This window comes from Carassius auratus, unplaced genomic scaffold (assembly GCF_003368295.1).
Source record: "Carassius auratus strain Wakin unplaced genomic scaffold, ASM336829v1 scaf_tig00214857, whole genome shotgun sequence".
NCBI lineage: Eukaryota > Metazoa > Chordata > Actinopteri > Cypriniformes > Cyprinidae > Carassius > Carassius auratus.
This window is the reverse complement of record NW_020527831.1, coordinates 122860-138467: the sequence shown is the minus strand read 5'-3', so window position 1 is coordinate 138467 and position 15608 is coordinate 122860. Positions and strand designations below refer to the sequence as shown.

At 36.5% G+C, this 15608-nt stretch overlaps 1 protein-coding gene across 1 annotated transcript in view; it reads right to left on the bottom strand.

Moving 5' to 3' along the window:
- The window catches only part of LOC113093083 (cell adhesion molecule 2), an 81891-nt gene that overhangs the window by 30644 nt on the left and 35639 nt on the right, over window positions 1–15608 (bottom strand). The window contains exons 3-4 of the mRNA XM_026258932.1: window positions 4908–5060; window positions 2455–2592 (exon numbers count right to left, since the gene is read on the bottom strand). Of these exons, the coding sequence (XP_026114717.1) occupies window positions 2455–2592; window positions 4908–5060 (291 nt within the window). The remainder of the gene's footprint in view (window positions 1–2454; window positions 2593–4907; window positions 5061–15608) is intronic.

Sequence of the window (15608 nt, the reverse complement as noted above, 5' to 3'; positions counted from 1 at the left end):
ACCAAACAACGAAAACAAACCAAGACACAACTGAAACAATTCACAACACAATGGAAACAAGCAGCGACACAATGAAATCAGCACAACACAACAGAAATAAAATGCGACAACAAGATTAGTGCAACACAATGAAATTAGTGCAACACAACGAAATTAGCACCAAACAACGAAAACAAACCAAGACACAACTGAAACAATTCACAACACAATGGAAACAAGCAGCGACACAATGAAATCAGCACAACACAACAGAAATAAGATGCGACAACAAAATTAGTGCAACACAATGAAATTAGTGCAACGCAATGAAATTAGCATAACAAAACAAAATTAGCACCAAACAACGAAAACAAACCACAACACAATGGAAACAATTCACAACACAATTAAAATAGCATAACACACATGAAACAAGCCACGACACAATGCAATTAGCAAAACACAACAGAAATAAGCTGCGACACAACAAAGTTAGTGCAACACAATGAAATTAGCGCAACACGATGAAATAAGCTGCTGCACAACAACATTTGAACAATACAATAATATTAGTACAACACAATAGAAATAGGCTGCAGCAAACAATTTCAGTGTTAATGGTCATATTAATCTCTGACCTCACGGCTGGAGAAAAATGTTGCTGAATTAATCAAATACAATCACAGTTAATTAGAAAACAACTAATTAATGAGTAATGTGAAGAAATGAAAACTATTGAACTTTTGTTCAAAATGTTTCAAATATATCAAGGTTAAATGCATGTTTTCTTTACAGTGTTTTCTTGTACCCAAATCTATTATTTTGTTGCCTTAAATCATCACTGTTAATTAAAGAATATATCTACGTCTAACCTAAACACCAAGATCGTTAATGAATACAGAGATTGTATCATTTATCTGCGACTACAGCGAGCCTGAGTCACATGTAAGGAGATCAGGTATCAGTTTCTTAAAGGAATCTCAAACAAAGCAGCTTACTTTTCTGCCGTTCTCATCTGAAACATCGCTGATCCCTTAATGAAATGAAATAAGCTTTGAAAATCCTCCCCTACCCACAAATTCTGTCTGTTTATCAAATGACCAGAGGGACTGACCGCAGACGTAATATCTGATAAGGAGCCTAATCAGGATCCCTGTTCGAAGTTAAAATTATAAGAACCCTTGACTAGACACTGATAAGAGGCTAAACTTTTTCACTCAGACTTTAAGTACTCCTCGTATTTCTTTCTTTCTTGGTAATAGATGAAAAGAATAACTCATCCCAAAAATGAAATTTCCTCATTTTGTTCCAAACCCGTAAGACTTTATTTTCTTGTGTGGAGCACAAAAGATGACTTTTTCAAGTGAATGAGAACATGGATTAAAAAGCTCCAAAATAACTGAAACAACCATAAAGTATGTATAATGCACAACTTGACCACACAACTCCCAAGGCTTTTCGTGGTACAGTGCATGCTTGAGAGAGTATTGATGTCTGATTCATGAACGATAAATGATTCTTGTGAGTCAGACTGATTGGTTGATCTGGATCACAAAATCGGTCTGGATTTGGTCGCAAAAGTTAACAGCTCCCTGGAGGGGAAAATTATCTGTGACTATTCACTTAGATTTCAATCTGTCCATCACACAAATCTAGTCGAATGGATTTTACGTCCTTTTTGAAGCATGGAAGTTTGGGACGCATTTATTGTACTGTAATTGCACAGAAAAGCACAACCAGTACAATATTCAATAGGGTAAGTAAACAAAACAAAAATACACTGACAAAAATATTAAATAAACTTGTGCATGGTCACATAGAAAAAGAAAAAAATGGCAGTGAAAAATGTATTCTGTGTATGCACCTATTAAGGTTGTTGCTGCCCTGAGTTATTATTAATGTACATTAAATATATAGTTAAATACTGTTTATAGCCACTTAATACAAAATACAGCAATGTACAGATAAACAAGCTAATCCCTGCAAAACAAAATCATTGCAAAGACAAAAACCATTGAGCTATGCTTCATCCTCTGGGGTTTCATTGTAAACTCCTCTCCCCAAGGTTCCGTCCACCGGAGACATAATAATCAGTCAGCGTGGGAAACGTCGCCTCGTTGCTAATTAGAACCGCTGTATTTTTAGAAGTGCTGCAAATGCACGACAAAGGCACTCAATGCCATCTGCACTGTACGCATGGCAGAGCGAGTTTCTACTTCGAGAATTCTTCACTTGCTGTCATTGCATGTTTTTATCCCCTCTCTTCCGTCTGACTGAGTGGGGATGTTGTTTATATGCTGATGGATTTGTGGAAAAAATACTACATGAGTGGTTACTTCTATATTTTCCTGAACATACAATAGGCTTTCTTCAACAACGAGCTTAAAATATGCACTTACTTGCAGTAAAATGTCTTTGTGGTTTGTCTTACAAGTGTTAATGTGAGTTTAATCATATTCCATCAACTTTCCTCACCTTTGATCTCCTTCTCATTTTTGAACCATCGGACATCAGCCGCAGGTTTGCTGCCAGAGGTCACACAGGTCAGAGTGATCTGATCTCCCTCCATCACAGGCTTGGTGAGTCCATTAATCTCTGGTTTCTTAGGCATACCTAAATATTGAGCAGAAAGAGAAAGAGAGAAAGATGGCTTAGCACTTAGCACTAGTGAGTTCAAAATATGAACAGTAGGTAACCATGAATTTAATGTAAAAATATTGTTTTGTCATTCAGTCAGGTTTATTTAAATTTAGTCCCTTTATTCAGTGGTTATTTGGCTCATATAAGGCTCATTCACACAGTATGTGCTATTCCATTCGACTCTCCAGCTTTTAATTGATGGTTTATGTACAGAAGAAAGCCCAAATTATAACATACCAAAGATTCATGTGACTTGATTCAAAGCAATGGTCATAATGGATCCAACCACCATCACAGAGATGGTGAACCTCAAATGTTTGTTTCCACGTTCAGAAGCAATCAGCATTTCAATCTTATGAAATATTTCAAGCACACAGGAAATTCTGTGGTCCACAAATACATTACTGTGTCAGGAGCTTCCTCTCTGAGGTAGCGGGCTGAGACAAAGAAAAATCAATAGGGAACATTAGTCAGGAAAATTAGATATTGGGTTTGCTAGGATTGAAGATGAGATCAGACGTTTGGCATTCAGTTCACAGGCCTTATTGCTCCCCTGAGTAAGAGGCCTTAATCACATTCCTAAGAAATAAATCAAAGCAAAAACAACCACAATGTACTATGCATTAAAAAGCAACAGAGTAAATACATCAGTCATTCTACTGCAGCGTGGCCTGTAACCTCCACGGGATGATGTGCTGTTTCTGAATATTGTCCCAAGATCAAGAAAAACCTGAAGATGCCAAGCTGTCACTTCTGATCGATTCATTTCTTGGTATTTGTTACACAAATGTTTTATACAAAACTGCTTAGGGTAAAATTTACTTGCACTTGCACTACTTTGGTGACTGATATTTCAATGTTTGTGCACATTTTCAATTGATCGCGGCATCTGTAATTCATCAAATGATGGAGAACAGTGTTCTAATCGACATTTATTTCAGTCCAGCACACTTTGACAGATTAAGAGTTGATTCAGATGCAGCGACGCTGTCCATTTCCAGTAAAGTACGCCAGACTGCACTAGTCTGCCGTATCTGCAATTTAGAGGTCGATCGACATGCTACTGGATCAAGATTCAAAATGTTGATTCAGAAAAATGTTGTACTTGTAAAAACTACATTATCCATTATATATGTGACACACATATGTGTAATATCCATAACAACATATGTAAAAACATGTTTCATTAATAAATAAGAATTGTGTACTGTATATTACTGCTTATTTTTCCAAGATAATTACAACATGTAAATTAATTGTAACCATTCGTGTATTCACAATGAGCAAAACATTAATGCAATGCAGGCTTGTTGACAGAGTGTACAACTGTAATGATTTTAATGGTGTACGCCAACTAATTAAAATGTGACTAGCTAATTGGGCTTCTAATTAATGCAGAAATATGGCATTAAGCACTGTTTGTGGGCTGTCACAGCTGACATTAACTCTGGTATGTTTGGGACTTGATAGAAAGTCTGTTTGACTTTTGATTGACAAAAGTAGTGAAAGTTGATAGAGGAAACTAATTAAACTTCTTTCTGTGTCATTTCTCAACACTGTTCTGTGATCATGTGTGTCTTTGTTAAAGGCGACCGGGTGAATCCATTTAATTAAATTCTGATACAGGCCAAAGTTAGATTTGCAACGCCCCCACTGAGGTAAAATTCTAATTATCCACTTTCTGGAAACGACAAATTTTGTCTTTTTCTTTAGCCTTGTTAATGGTTCAGCATAGCTGCCTTCATAAGGTCTCACTGTAACCCAGTTCAGACTGGTTGCACACAATATTTCTCTCCTTCAATAAATGCACCCATCCAAATCCTAGTGTTCAAAACTGTTGATAAAAAAAAAAGAAGAAGATCAGAAATGCAGTAAAAACTGAAATATTCTAAAATTCTAAAAATTATCTAAAATTAAAATAACTATTTTCTATTAATATATTTTAAAAAGTAATTTATTCCTCAAATAGCAAAGCTGAATTTTCGGCATCATTACTTCACTCTACAGTGTCACATGATCCTTCAGAAATCATTCTAGATTACTGATTTCATGATCAGGAAGCATTTTATAATATAAGCAATGTTAAGATGTGACACATTTTTTTATTATAATTTATTTAACCCGTTTTCAATAAATATACAGGCCTATAACTGCAAAAGTGCCATTTAAAAGGCAGATAGACCACACCAAATTCAAGACTAATGTGAACAAAACTGTCTTGTGAAGTTTTGGAAAGTAATGATTTAGGATGTAATCCCACACACATCATGTGTTAAATGATCTCTTACCCAGGACGGTGAGAAAAGCCTTGGCTGTTTTGACAGGCATGGTGAAGAGAGAGCAGGTGTACATCCCCTCGTCTGCCAGCGTGACCTCGCTGATGCTGATCGTCAGCTCCTGCGACGTGGCCCGGACCAGCTCAATCCGGTTATCTCTCAGTGCTGCCGGAACAAACAATCAACAGAGCACCATTAATTATCACACCTTCATTAGCATGTGCCATACTCAAGAGCGTCAGACTCTCTGCGACTTTCCCAAACCATCCCAAGTTTTAACCCATCAATACTGATACATGGAAGCACCGAAACAACAACAAATTGCAACTTTAACCTAAAAATTAATTTAAAAAAAAAAGTGTTACCAAGTGTTTCAATCCATGATTATGTTCAATTATTGTGCTTAGAATGAAGATCAATTCTTTGCTGCGGGGAAAAATTATTTTATGATGGCTTTCAGTCAGAGGGCAAATGGAATATGGATCAGTCAGGATTCAAATCTAACATCATTTCAGTCAATAGTGTAAAGAATGAGCATTCATCGATTTGAAACACACATGCTTGAGCTCACCTACTCATTAAAAAAAATAAAAAACACTATTTATGACATTCGCAGGATCTTTACCCAGTCGGGTATGAATAAAAGTAAAGTTCAGACTTATTATGATTGTGACCTCTGTTCAAAAGAGGCCTAAGGATACAGTTTTAATTATTACACCTTTTAGTGTCCATCATCACACAGGCCTATTGCAAAGGTCAAAGGCTAACAGGCCATAATTCCCGAGGCATCTTTAACATGCTTTGTTTAATGATAATGACTATACCGGTGAAAGTCTGTCAGATCATAAGGTATCTGCCATGTGGCGGCACAGTTTAATCAACGGAGACAAGGTCGCTAGTTCTAACCTTCTGTTTTCCATAAAACTCACTCAGAGATTTTGAGCCTCATTGACGCTCTATAACAACCTGCCAGAATATTCGCTGATGAGCTTTATGGATATTTTTTTCCCAGGAGAAAAGAAAGAACACATCCTCATGGTCAGCCATCAGTGTGACCTTTCAAAGCGCTCGTAATAAAAAAGTTGGTCAATGCCTAAGCCGTTAGCCTTGTCATATCACCTGAAAACTTTCAACTGATCCCAGCAGTGTTAGAGAATAGTCCGTCAAACTGTAGCTTCCGAAGTTTCCAGATACTCATTTAAAGTAGTTTAACCACAGTCAAGGTTCTCTTTTAAAACAAAACTCGCCGCTAATAAAACAGTGTGCATTTAAGTTATTTAAGAGGGAAATATCTTTTAATATATGCAGCTAACCTAAAACAACCTGGATATTGTATACTATATATGTATAGTATTCCTGTAGCTCAACTGGTAGAGAACTGCATTATCAAGCGCAAGGTTGGGGGTTTTATTCCACGGGAGCACATGATAGGTAAAAATTGATAGCCTGAATGCACTGTAAGTCGCTTTGGATAAAAGCGTCTGTTAAATGCATACATTTAATTTAATTTAATTTAATGTATGGTAATTACATATAAACAAACAAGGACACAAACAAGTCGGTTAATTATTTAATTTGCAAGAAATCTTCAAACAAACTGATACACAAAAATGAACTGGACTTGTTTATGTGGATGAAAAATGAACTGTTTCAGGAAAAGCTACATTATTTAATTAAAAAAAATGAGTCGTGTCACTATTTTCAGCTAGAAAAATCGACAAATGCAGTCACTATTGTCTAAATATTTCATTATGCTATCACAGCAGGTTAAAGCTCTCAGCCACGTCAAGCTGTATACACCAATTACTATGTTAAAGGAACTTTAAAGAAAGTGTAAAGTGGAACCATGCAGGCACACTTCGGGGATCCAAACAAACATCCCACAAGCCCACCTACACACCTCAGCGAGGCCACTCGTAGCTGTAATAAAACAGCCTAACTGATGTTATGTGGTGACCGTGTGTTTTCAGACGCAGCTCCCCAGAGGTCTGAGTGCAGCTCCCTCTGGACAGCAGCATCTCTGAGGTAATTGAACATAATGAGGCTCATTACAGGAAGAGTGGCAGGCCAATGCTGGAATGAAAAAAAGAACTTGCGGTACTGGTTTTTAATGCCTTCCTGTCCTGTTTCCAAAATGAAATGCATTTAAAATAATGGGACCACCATGGCAGTGCAAAAAAGTAAAAAAGTTTATTATTTCAAATTAATTTTGATTTGGATGTGACTACCGCTAAGTTGAAATAATAATAATAATAATTCTTCACAAACTGTATGTGTACACTATATTGTTATTAAACTCCCAAGACTGAACTTTAACTGGACTACTTTCAGTGTTATCTGATTCCCATACAAATGAGTATAATGCAAATGTTTTTAGTGTCATACGGCATGAATAGTGTTGTCTATTTCCTATGAATGGTAATTTTTAGTGAATCAAAAACATACAGTACAATGTGATCAATTCAGTCTGTTTCACAAACACATGACTCTTGTGAACCAGTTTTTTTTTTTTTTTGTGAATCAAAACATGGTCAGTGTTGTTCCAATTCTATATTCCAATTCCATTTTTAAAACTATTCTCTGATGCTCAACAATGCTGCATTTCTTAGATCAAAACTACAGTAAAAACAGCAATATTGTGAAATATTATTTAATATATTAAACTGAAAAAAATATTAAAAGTTGCTATTTTACTATATTTTGAATGCAATGTATTCCTATGCCTTATACCATTTTATGAACAAATGACTCTTATGAAGTGGTTCCTTTTAGTGAAACAAAACATACGAAATAGTCAGGTTCACAAAAACATGACTCTTTTGAACTGGCTCTTTTTAGTGAATCAAATACACACAACACTTTTTTTTATCAAAACAGTAATAATGTGAAATATAAATTTAAACTATTACTTACCAAATAGTATTAGTATTTTTTTTTTTTTTACATAATTTATTTCCATACCTTCCACTTCCATTTAATGCTTAAACGACTCTGAAACTGTTCTTTAATCAGTATTTTAAAAATATCAATTTGAATGAGCCTGAAACACTGCCTTGAATCATTTACAGCATTAAACAAATCGATCAAGACTTTCATTTGCTGATGTCATTATTGGGCAGTGTTACAGTGTTAAAAACTAGTTGTTTACATGCTATTTAATCTCATATTTCATTGTACTTGTTTATTTTTTATTATTGTACAGCCAATGATTTTGGCTGTACACTAATAAATGACTTTCACTTTTCTTTTCTTCCTTGTTTTTATTTTATTTTTTATTTTTTTGAAGAGACACTGCTCAAAAAATTGTCCCTGGAACAAACCCACATGCACACACTTCTGCACACAAACTCTCTTCAGAATTCAAACCGTACTGATATTTGGCTCTACACGAGTTGAAGCGTACTGTAGATGCTCGCTCTACTGAATCTAATGCATCACAAGTATTCAGTGGAACGAAGGCTTTACTGGGCATACACATACATATTGAACAGACTCTGAATTGTACACATGGTCAGATGACCATTGTTCACTCCACAAATATCTGGAAGCTTATGCAGCTTATTCTTGGGCCCTAAGCCCGATCCCACAGCCTGAATCCGATTGCTGAACAGAACTACGATGCTTCAGAAAATTGCCAGTAACTTCTGTCAGTTCTGGAAATGCCAAATAAACATTCGGTCCCCATTCTGTAGAGCGGAAAGGGAGGGATATTTATCCATTTATCCATCTCGGACTAAAACTGGGATACTTTGACTAAAGTGGATCCTCTGAGACAAAGGTTTTTTTTTTCAGTCTTTAAGATGCCACGGACCCTGAAATATAATAATCAAAGGACCCGTTTTCTAAAATATAAAAGGTAACTACATATTTTCATGTATAAAGTCTACATTTAAAACTAAATTTAAACACTGTAAAACCTAAATAAATAAAACATTTACAAAATACTATTTCAATCTTTCTGTTTAAAAAGGCTACTTATCAATTTCACAAGTGAAAATTATTTTAAAGTAAATCTACATTATCTTTTTCTGTGTAATAAGAACATTTAATATTATAAAAATGTGTAAAATATTATTTTGTAGAATATTTTGTTTCTATTAAATTACATTATATATTTTCCCCTACTCAGCACAGTACTGTACTGCTAGATGTATTATTTCAATATTTATTTATTTTTTCTTTATTTATTGTAATAATGTTTTCATATTACAATATGAAAACAATACTATATATATATATATATATATATATATATATATATATATATATATATATATATATATATATATTGCAGCAGAGTGTGGTGCGGGACTACACTTGATGGGCAGATAGACACTCGTGTATCAGGGATGCGGGAAAGTAATTAGGGTGTGCTCACACTAGGCAATCTTAACTCTTCTGGAGCACGTTTGACCCCCAAAGCCTGGTTAATTTTATTAGTGTGATCGTTCCGTTTAGCAGTCCCTGGCTCGGTTGGAAAAGGTGAACAAGAACGTGGTTCAGTTATATATAGATCAGTGAGTATGAGCACTAACTGCTTAGATCAGATTAGTGCAGATCTTCTGATACATGATGCATGATTGAGTGAATATTTCTGAGCGGCAAAAACTATAGATCTGTAAAGCAATATATTGTGAGAGGGACGTGTGTTACTGTGTCCCATATGATCCGTCTGTATGTGTATTCAGAGCCAGTATGCAACAGACTTATAATAAAAAAAAACTTTGTTAATGTGCGATAAAATATAATCAATTAATAATTATATATAATCAATAATCAATTAACGCGATAATAACACGTTAACTTGCCCAACCTTAATTTAAAGTTTATAACTTTTAAGTAAATTGAATCCTAACTTTCTATCTTTAAATAGGAGATTATTAACAGCTAACAGGTTCAAACTCTGACTGTATTAAATAAATTATAATATTATATACATATGTATATAAAATCTGAAATATTTCAGATTTAACAGATCGTTCCTTGAGATCCAAACTGATCAGCGAACATGGAAAAACAACCCTGCACACTTCCTTCGAAACAACAAGGCAGAAGTTCACAGGTTTGCATCTTAACCTGCACCTGCATGCTGCTGCACAGCTCAGCAAATCAATACATGAAGCAAGCTTGAATCTGTGATGATGCTTGTTTATCAAAATATAATTAATGCATGCTTTGGCACATCCAGAATGACAGCATTAGAAATGACATGTGTTTTCGCTCACAAGCGATGCCATATTGGCACAGCGGCGGAAGTGAACCGATAGACCCGAATCCATGATCTCTCGAGGGAGACAGCTGTTTCATTTATTGACACTGTCGATCTTGCAATATTCATGAAGCAGTTCTGATCTTCAAAAAGCCTCTCATGCACACATGATCATACTAGCAAACAAAAGGTTTGACCAAAGATCTGGAAAAATGAGAGAAAACACAGATGCCCTTTGATTAAGACGCAGGGAAATGGTGTCAGATTTCTCTCCGGTGGATTTCACACTTTGATGAAGCTTCCTGTTGAGTCTCTAAAGTGCTAATTTTGTTGCACCAAAGCCATTAATTAATGATGCGTCTTCTCAAATTGCTGGGGAAGGTCATTAGAGCCGGGGTAAAGTAAGACAAGTTGAAGAATGTCTCTTATAATTGATAATAAACTCTCAATGCATAACGAAGACACCAAACAAGTTCCTCATCTGCAAAACCTCTCATCAAAGACAGCACAGTTCAAACATGCAGGATTACAAAAGAAAAAAACAACTGAAGAATAGGTCCTTCGTACCTCTCTAGAGCTGACGGGAAGCTATGAAACACACTCAAATACAAACAATTAACGGTCACATTGTTACATAATCTGTGCTGGATTTCCATTTCATAGGGGCTAGTAACTCAAAAAAAAAAAAAAACACTTTAATGGTGCTGAAGCTTCTGTCATTCCTTTTCTGCTTGGTAAAAATGAAAAATGGCACTTACACCATATTACATTCCAGTTTGGATTCACGCACCAGAAATGTGAAGGAATTTCATCTGGGTGCGATAATGATAGAAGAAATGATCAGAGTCTATATGGAGGCTGACAAGCCGTTATCATAAAGTTACACCCATTCTTTCCCCTCATTAACAAATGATGTTCGTTAGAAAAATAGTGCCATCCATTCAGCAGTGATTGAACAACCATCCAATTATCATGTTTAATTATACAATAAATCAGAGCATGACTGATAAATAAGTACCACCCTCAGAATCGCTAATGAGCTCTTTCATTACATCTCACTGTATCAAGCCTCTTTCAGAGGAAATCCATCCTGTATCGTGTAAGATTTAACCACAGAAGGAAATGGGAAGTCAGATGGATGAGGAAGCCATTTATATTTTCTCAGTGACATGCTCCTGATACAAAAAAGCTCTGAGTTTGAACTCAGTGTAAAAACTAAAATATTTTTCATGTAGAGTAAAATGACTGAGAGCGACAACAATAGCACAAACAAAAGCTAAATATAAAATACATATAATACAAATTATTAATGCCACAGTGTATATCACGTGAAAACTTGCCGTTCATTACACTTTATAACATACCGAATGAACATGTGATTAATTAATTGAGTAAAACAAAGTCAAATTAAATCTATGAAAGATTATCCAGAAGTCACAGGAATGTGGCAAATCAAATGGATTGAAACAAAATGCATTACTTCTTAAATTTCCCTCATTCCTTATTTTTCAAACATCATTTAAAGGTACAGGTTGTAGGACCTACCACTAGAGGGCGCACTTTCAAAACAATAACAATCGCATGGTTTGATGATGATAAGAAGGAGCATGGAATGATGTGATTTGTTGTATTCTACCCAACCGCTGATGGCAATCAAAATAAATCATGGATTTAACGCAAGTTCAACGATTTGCGCTAGTAGATTACATACAAAGCCAAAGCAAAGTGCGGGTATAGAGTTTGGCATGTATGCCCCCATAATACTAATCTTGTTGATCATTATAATAGCATACATTTTCTATAAAGATACGAATCAAAACAACTCACCTGTCGAATAAAACACAAGGGAGATCGGCGTCTCTTTCTAGTTGAAGTTTGTCGCAAAGCTACTTCTGCATTTGTCCACAACACTGTTGTCATGTGGTTTGTACATCAGTAAAGATGGTAACAAAGGGTAACTAACGTCATTGACAGGCGACTGCACTGCCCCGTGTCACTGATTAGAATGGGCATTTTCTCATGATTTACAATTAGTTGAAAACATTAGAGATATTGTTAGTAATAAGCTGGACAAAATCTATAACACTAGCCTAGTGGTTTTTGGATATTTTACTGCAAATGTCTTACAACTTGTACCTTTAACTATAGATTCTTAATAACTAATGCAATTATTTTATAGCTGCAAATACACTCCTAAATTATCAGAGCTATATAAAAAGCTGCCACAAAAATAATAAACACACACACACACACACAAACACACGTATATATACAATTCACTTTGCTTTAATTCATTGGTAATATCAATATGAGCAGAAGTATCTCCCCATTGTTTCCATGTCTGCCAGGGCCCCTTCTCAAAATAAATTCACTACAATAACCTTCCCGGCTCTCCCTGGTCAGCCCAGCTTCTAAATCTCATCTAACGGGACTCTTCCCAAGGCCGTCACATCTCAGTAAGTCTAACTGACATCTCAGCAGCCCCTCCACAGGAAGAAGCACCAGGCTTCAGAGCGACGAGTGTTTTTATGAGGCTGCCAGTCCAAACAACAAAATACAACTATTGCCCCTTTCTTGTCTCCCACTCTCTCTTTTATTCCTTTCTCTTGTGCTGTTATTCCACCTCCCAATCTTTTTCTCTTTTCTCTTATGCCTGGATGACTATACATGACATGTTAGTGGACAACATTGTGCGTTTTGCTCAAAACAACAGGAAGACGATGAATTGATTTTGCTTCATAACGTCTCAGTCTTTTTGCAGAAGAACTCTACATTGACAATGCGCACAACAGTCAAAAGTTAGGACCCACCTAGTCAGTCAAAACAAAAGTCAAACCAGAACTAAGTAAAACATGCTTTTTACAGTTGAGTTTTTTTTGTTTTGTTTTTTTATAAGTTGTCTATTTTGTAAATAAAAATATGAGTACTTAAAATCTATATAGAAAATATGCTATGTAAAACATTCAAAATAAATTTAACCTCTTTAACCTGGCTTACACATAACACACTAATACACTTCTAATATCCAAATCCGTTAAAGGATTTTTAGGCTGCATTAACTAGGTAAACCGGAACTGGAGACCAGGACAACTAGATGAGCCCCAAATACAGATCCCCTGTAAAGACCTTGTCTCAGGCGACCACCAGGACAAGACCACAGGGAACAGTTGATTCTTCTGCACAATCTGACTTTGCTGCAGCCTGGAATTGAACTGTTGGTGTCATCTGGTCAGAGGAGAACTGGTCCCAACTGAGCCTGGTTTCTCCCAAGGTTTTATCTCCATTCTGTCACCGATGGAGTTTCGTTTCCTTCTCACTGTCACCTCTGGCTTGCTTAGTTGGGGTCACTTCATCTACATATAGTTGACTTGTTTGCAAATGATTGCACAGAAACTATTTAAACTGAACTGAGCTGAATGTCATTTTGCATTATTGACACTGTTTCTATACCTAATTAATGTTGTTCAGTTGCTTTGACACAATCTTTTTTCTTTAAAGCCCTATATAAATAAAGGTGACTTGACTTGACATAAATTCACTCCAATGCATCCTAACATTTGTAAGTACATAAAAAACAAGAGCTTCCAATGAGTTTTTCACAGCATTACAGGCAGTATCGTAAATGCTTGTGCCCGTTAGCAGTGTGCTCCAAAACGCCGACAGCTAATATCCTGTTACAAAGTGCGACCTTGCATTCTGTATCCGTGCCAACACATCTCTTTGAAAATGACCAGCTAATAGCTTATATTAAATCAATTTCCCCTGTGGCGATGGAGATTGCAGCTATTATTGTTGCGGTAAATTATGTTAGCATTGCTGAACTAGCACTTAGCATGGCTTAATGGTGATTTGTATTCTGTATGCATTAAGTGGCGGGCTTCGCAGATTGCTCCGGAGCAGCCTGACGCTGCGAACATCTCCCCAGCCGAACATGCCTGCCAAACAACCGAGAGGTAATGTCGTTACACGCACTATCCATCAAAGTGCACACGCTCCATACGCACAGACGCCTGACCTCAAACACGCACACCTGAGACGGCGGATCCAGCGGTCAGGGAAGACAGCAGGTGTTATGGCTGATACCTTGCTAGGTTGAGTCAAGCTGGCAGAGGAATTTACTGCACCGTTGACTGTAGTGATGGGGTGTCATAGTGGGATTTGGGTGTCATTCAAAGAGAGGGCTTTGTTAGAGCCTTTAAGGATGGCCTTGGGAAGATGAGCACCATGCTACGCTCCACACTGGCTTTGGGTCATAAAATCTGACAGTACATTGGCCCATTATGATCTGGAGATATTCCTCCTGTGTCTCACTGGCAGTTTTGAGCCTGCATTTCCCTAGAGACGGAGGATTGGGTGCGGAAGGGACCGAAATAAGACATGCTCCGGAAGTTGTGAGACTTCAGAGAGTTTGCTTTTTAAAATCACATTTCATATATGAGAGGAGCTCAGAGTGATACTCAGTTTTTCAGGCCGCTGCGCTTTTCTGTCTGAGCAAGGTTTAAATAACGCGTTTGATGTTTAGTTGCAGTGCCTCGGTGCTGTTGAAGTGTGCTAGAGCTGTGATCCCGAATTAACTGTGCTCGACTTTCCTCACTGGGCATGCTTAGTTAACCACACAGATAGGCTAGCTGGAAATACACTCGCCTGTAATGCATCCCAACATGAGGATGAGGTGAAAAGTTTAAGTCTTTTTAATAGAGCCCGATGGAGATTGCATGGATTACGTTGTACAAACTGTAAGTGTCATGTATATTGCAACCAGGGCCATCCTTTGGGCGCCGCAACTGGTGTGGTCCCACTGGGGCCTGAGCTTTGAGGGGGCCCTACGGTGGGACTTCCACCCCAGAATGCGATCATGAATGGAAGAGCCCTGCATTAGTTAAGGATGGTCCTGTTTACAACACCCCTAACACGATAACAATATTTAATTATTTAAACATCATGATTATCGTAAAAACCAGTATATGGCTACACCTGTATTTCAAACTATCCTATGCACCTAATTTTTGTCGTAAGAGGCTTACTTTCACGTTAAAGAATAAGGTGGATAGAGAATGAGGAGTTACGTCACAATGTTTTCACTCTGCATTACATTTCGGGAAGGCACCACAGATACCTGCTTATCTTTTGTTTTGGTTTTGTCATTAAGTTAAACCTTTTTTTATTCTTCATTGTATCGTTTTCAGGGAAGAGAAGCTATTTTAACACATTGCATAGTATTTATATTTTTGTAGTAGTTTTATCGAGTTTCGTTTACATTAATCTAATTAGCATGTTTTTTTTTTTTTTTGCATGCCATTTAAAGACTGATATGCTTATCAAATCACTCTTTTGCAACCAGACTTAGAACAATAATTCATTTCTTTGCAATAATTTAAGAATGCTTAAAAATAATTAAGAAGTTTCAAAAATACAAATAAGTTCACATAAACTGTAATGTAGAGAAACACACACAGTCACAGTTTTTAAAACCCTGTTTAATCCCATTCGCAGACCCACTTAGA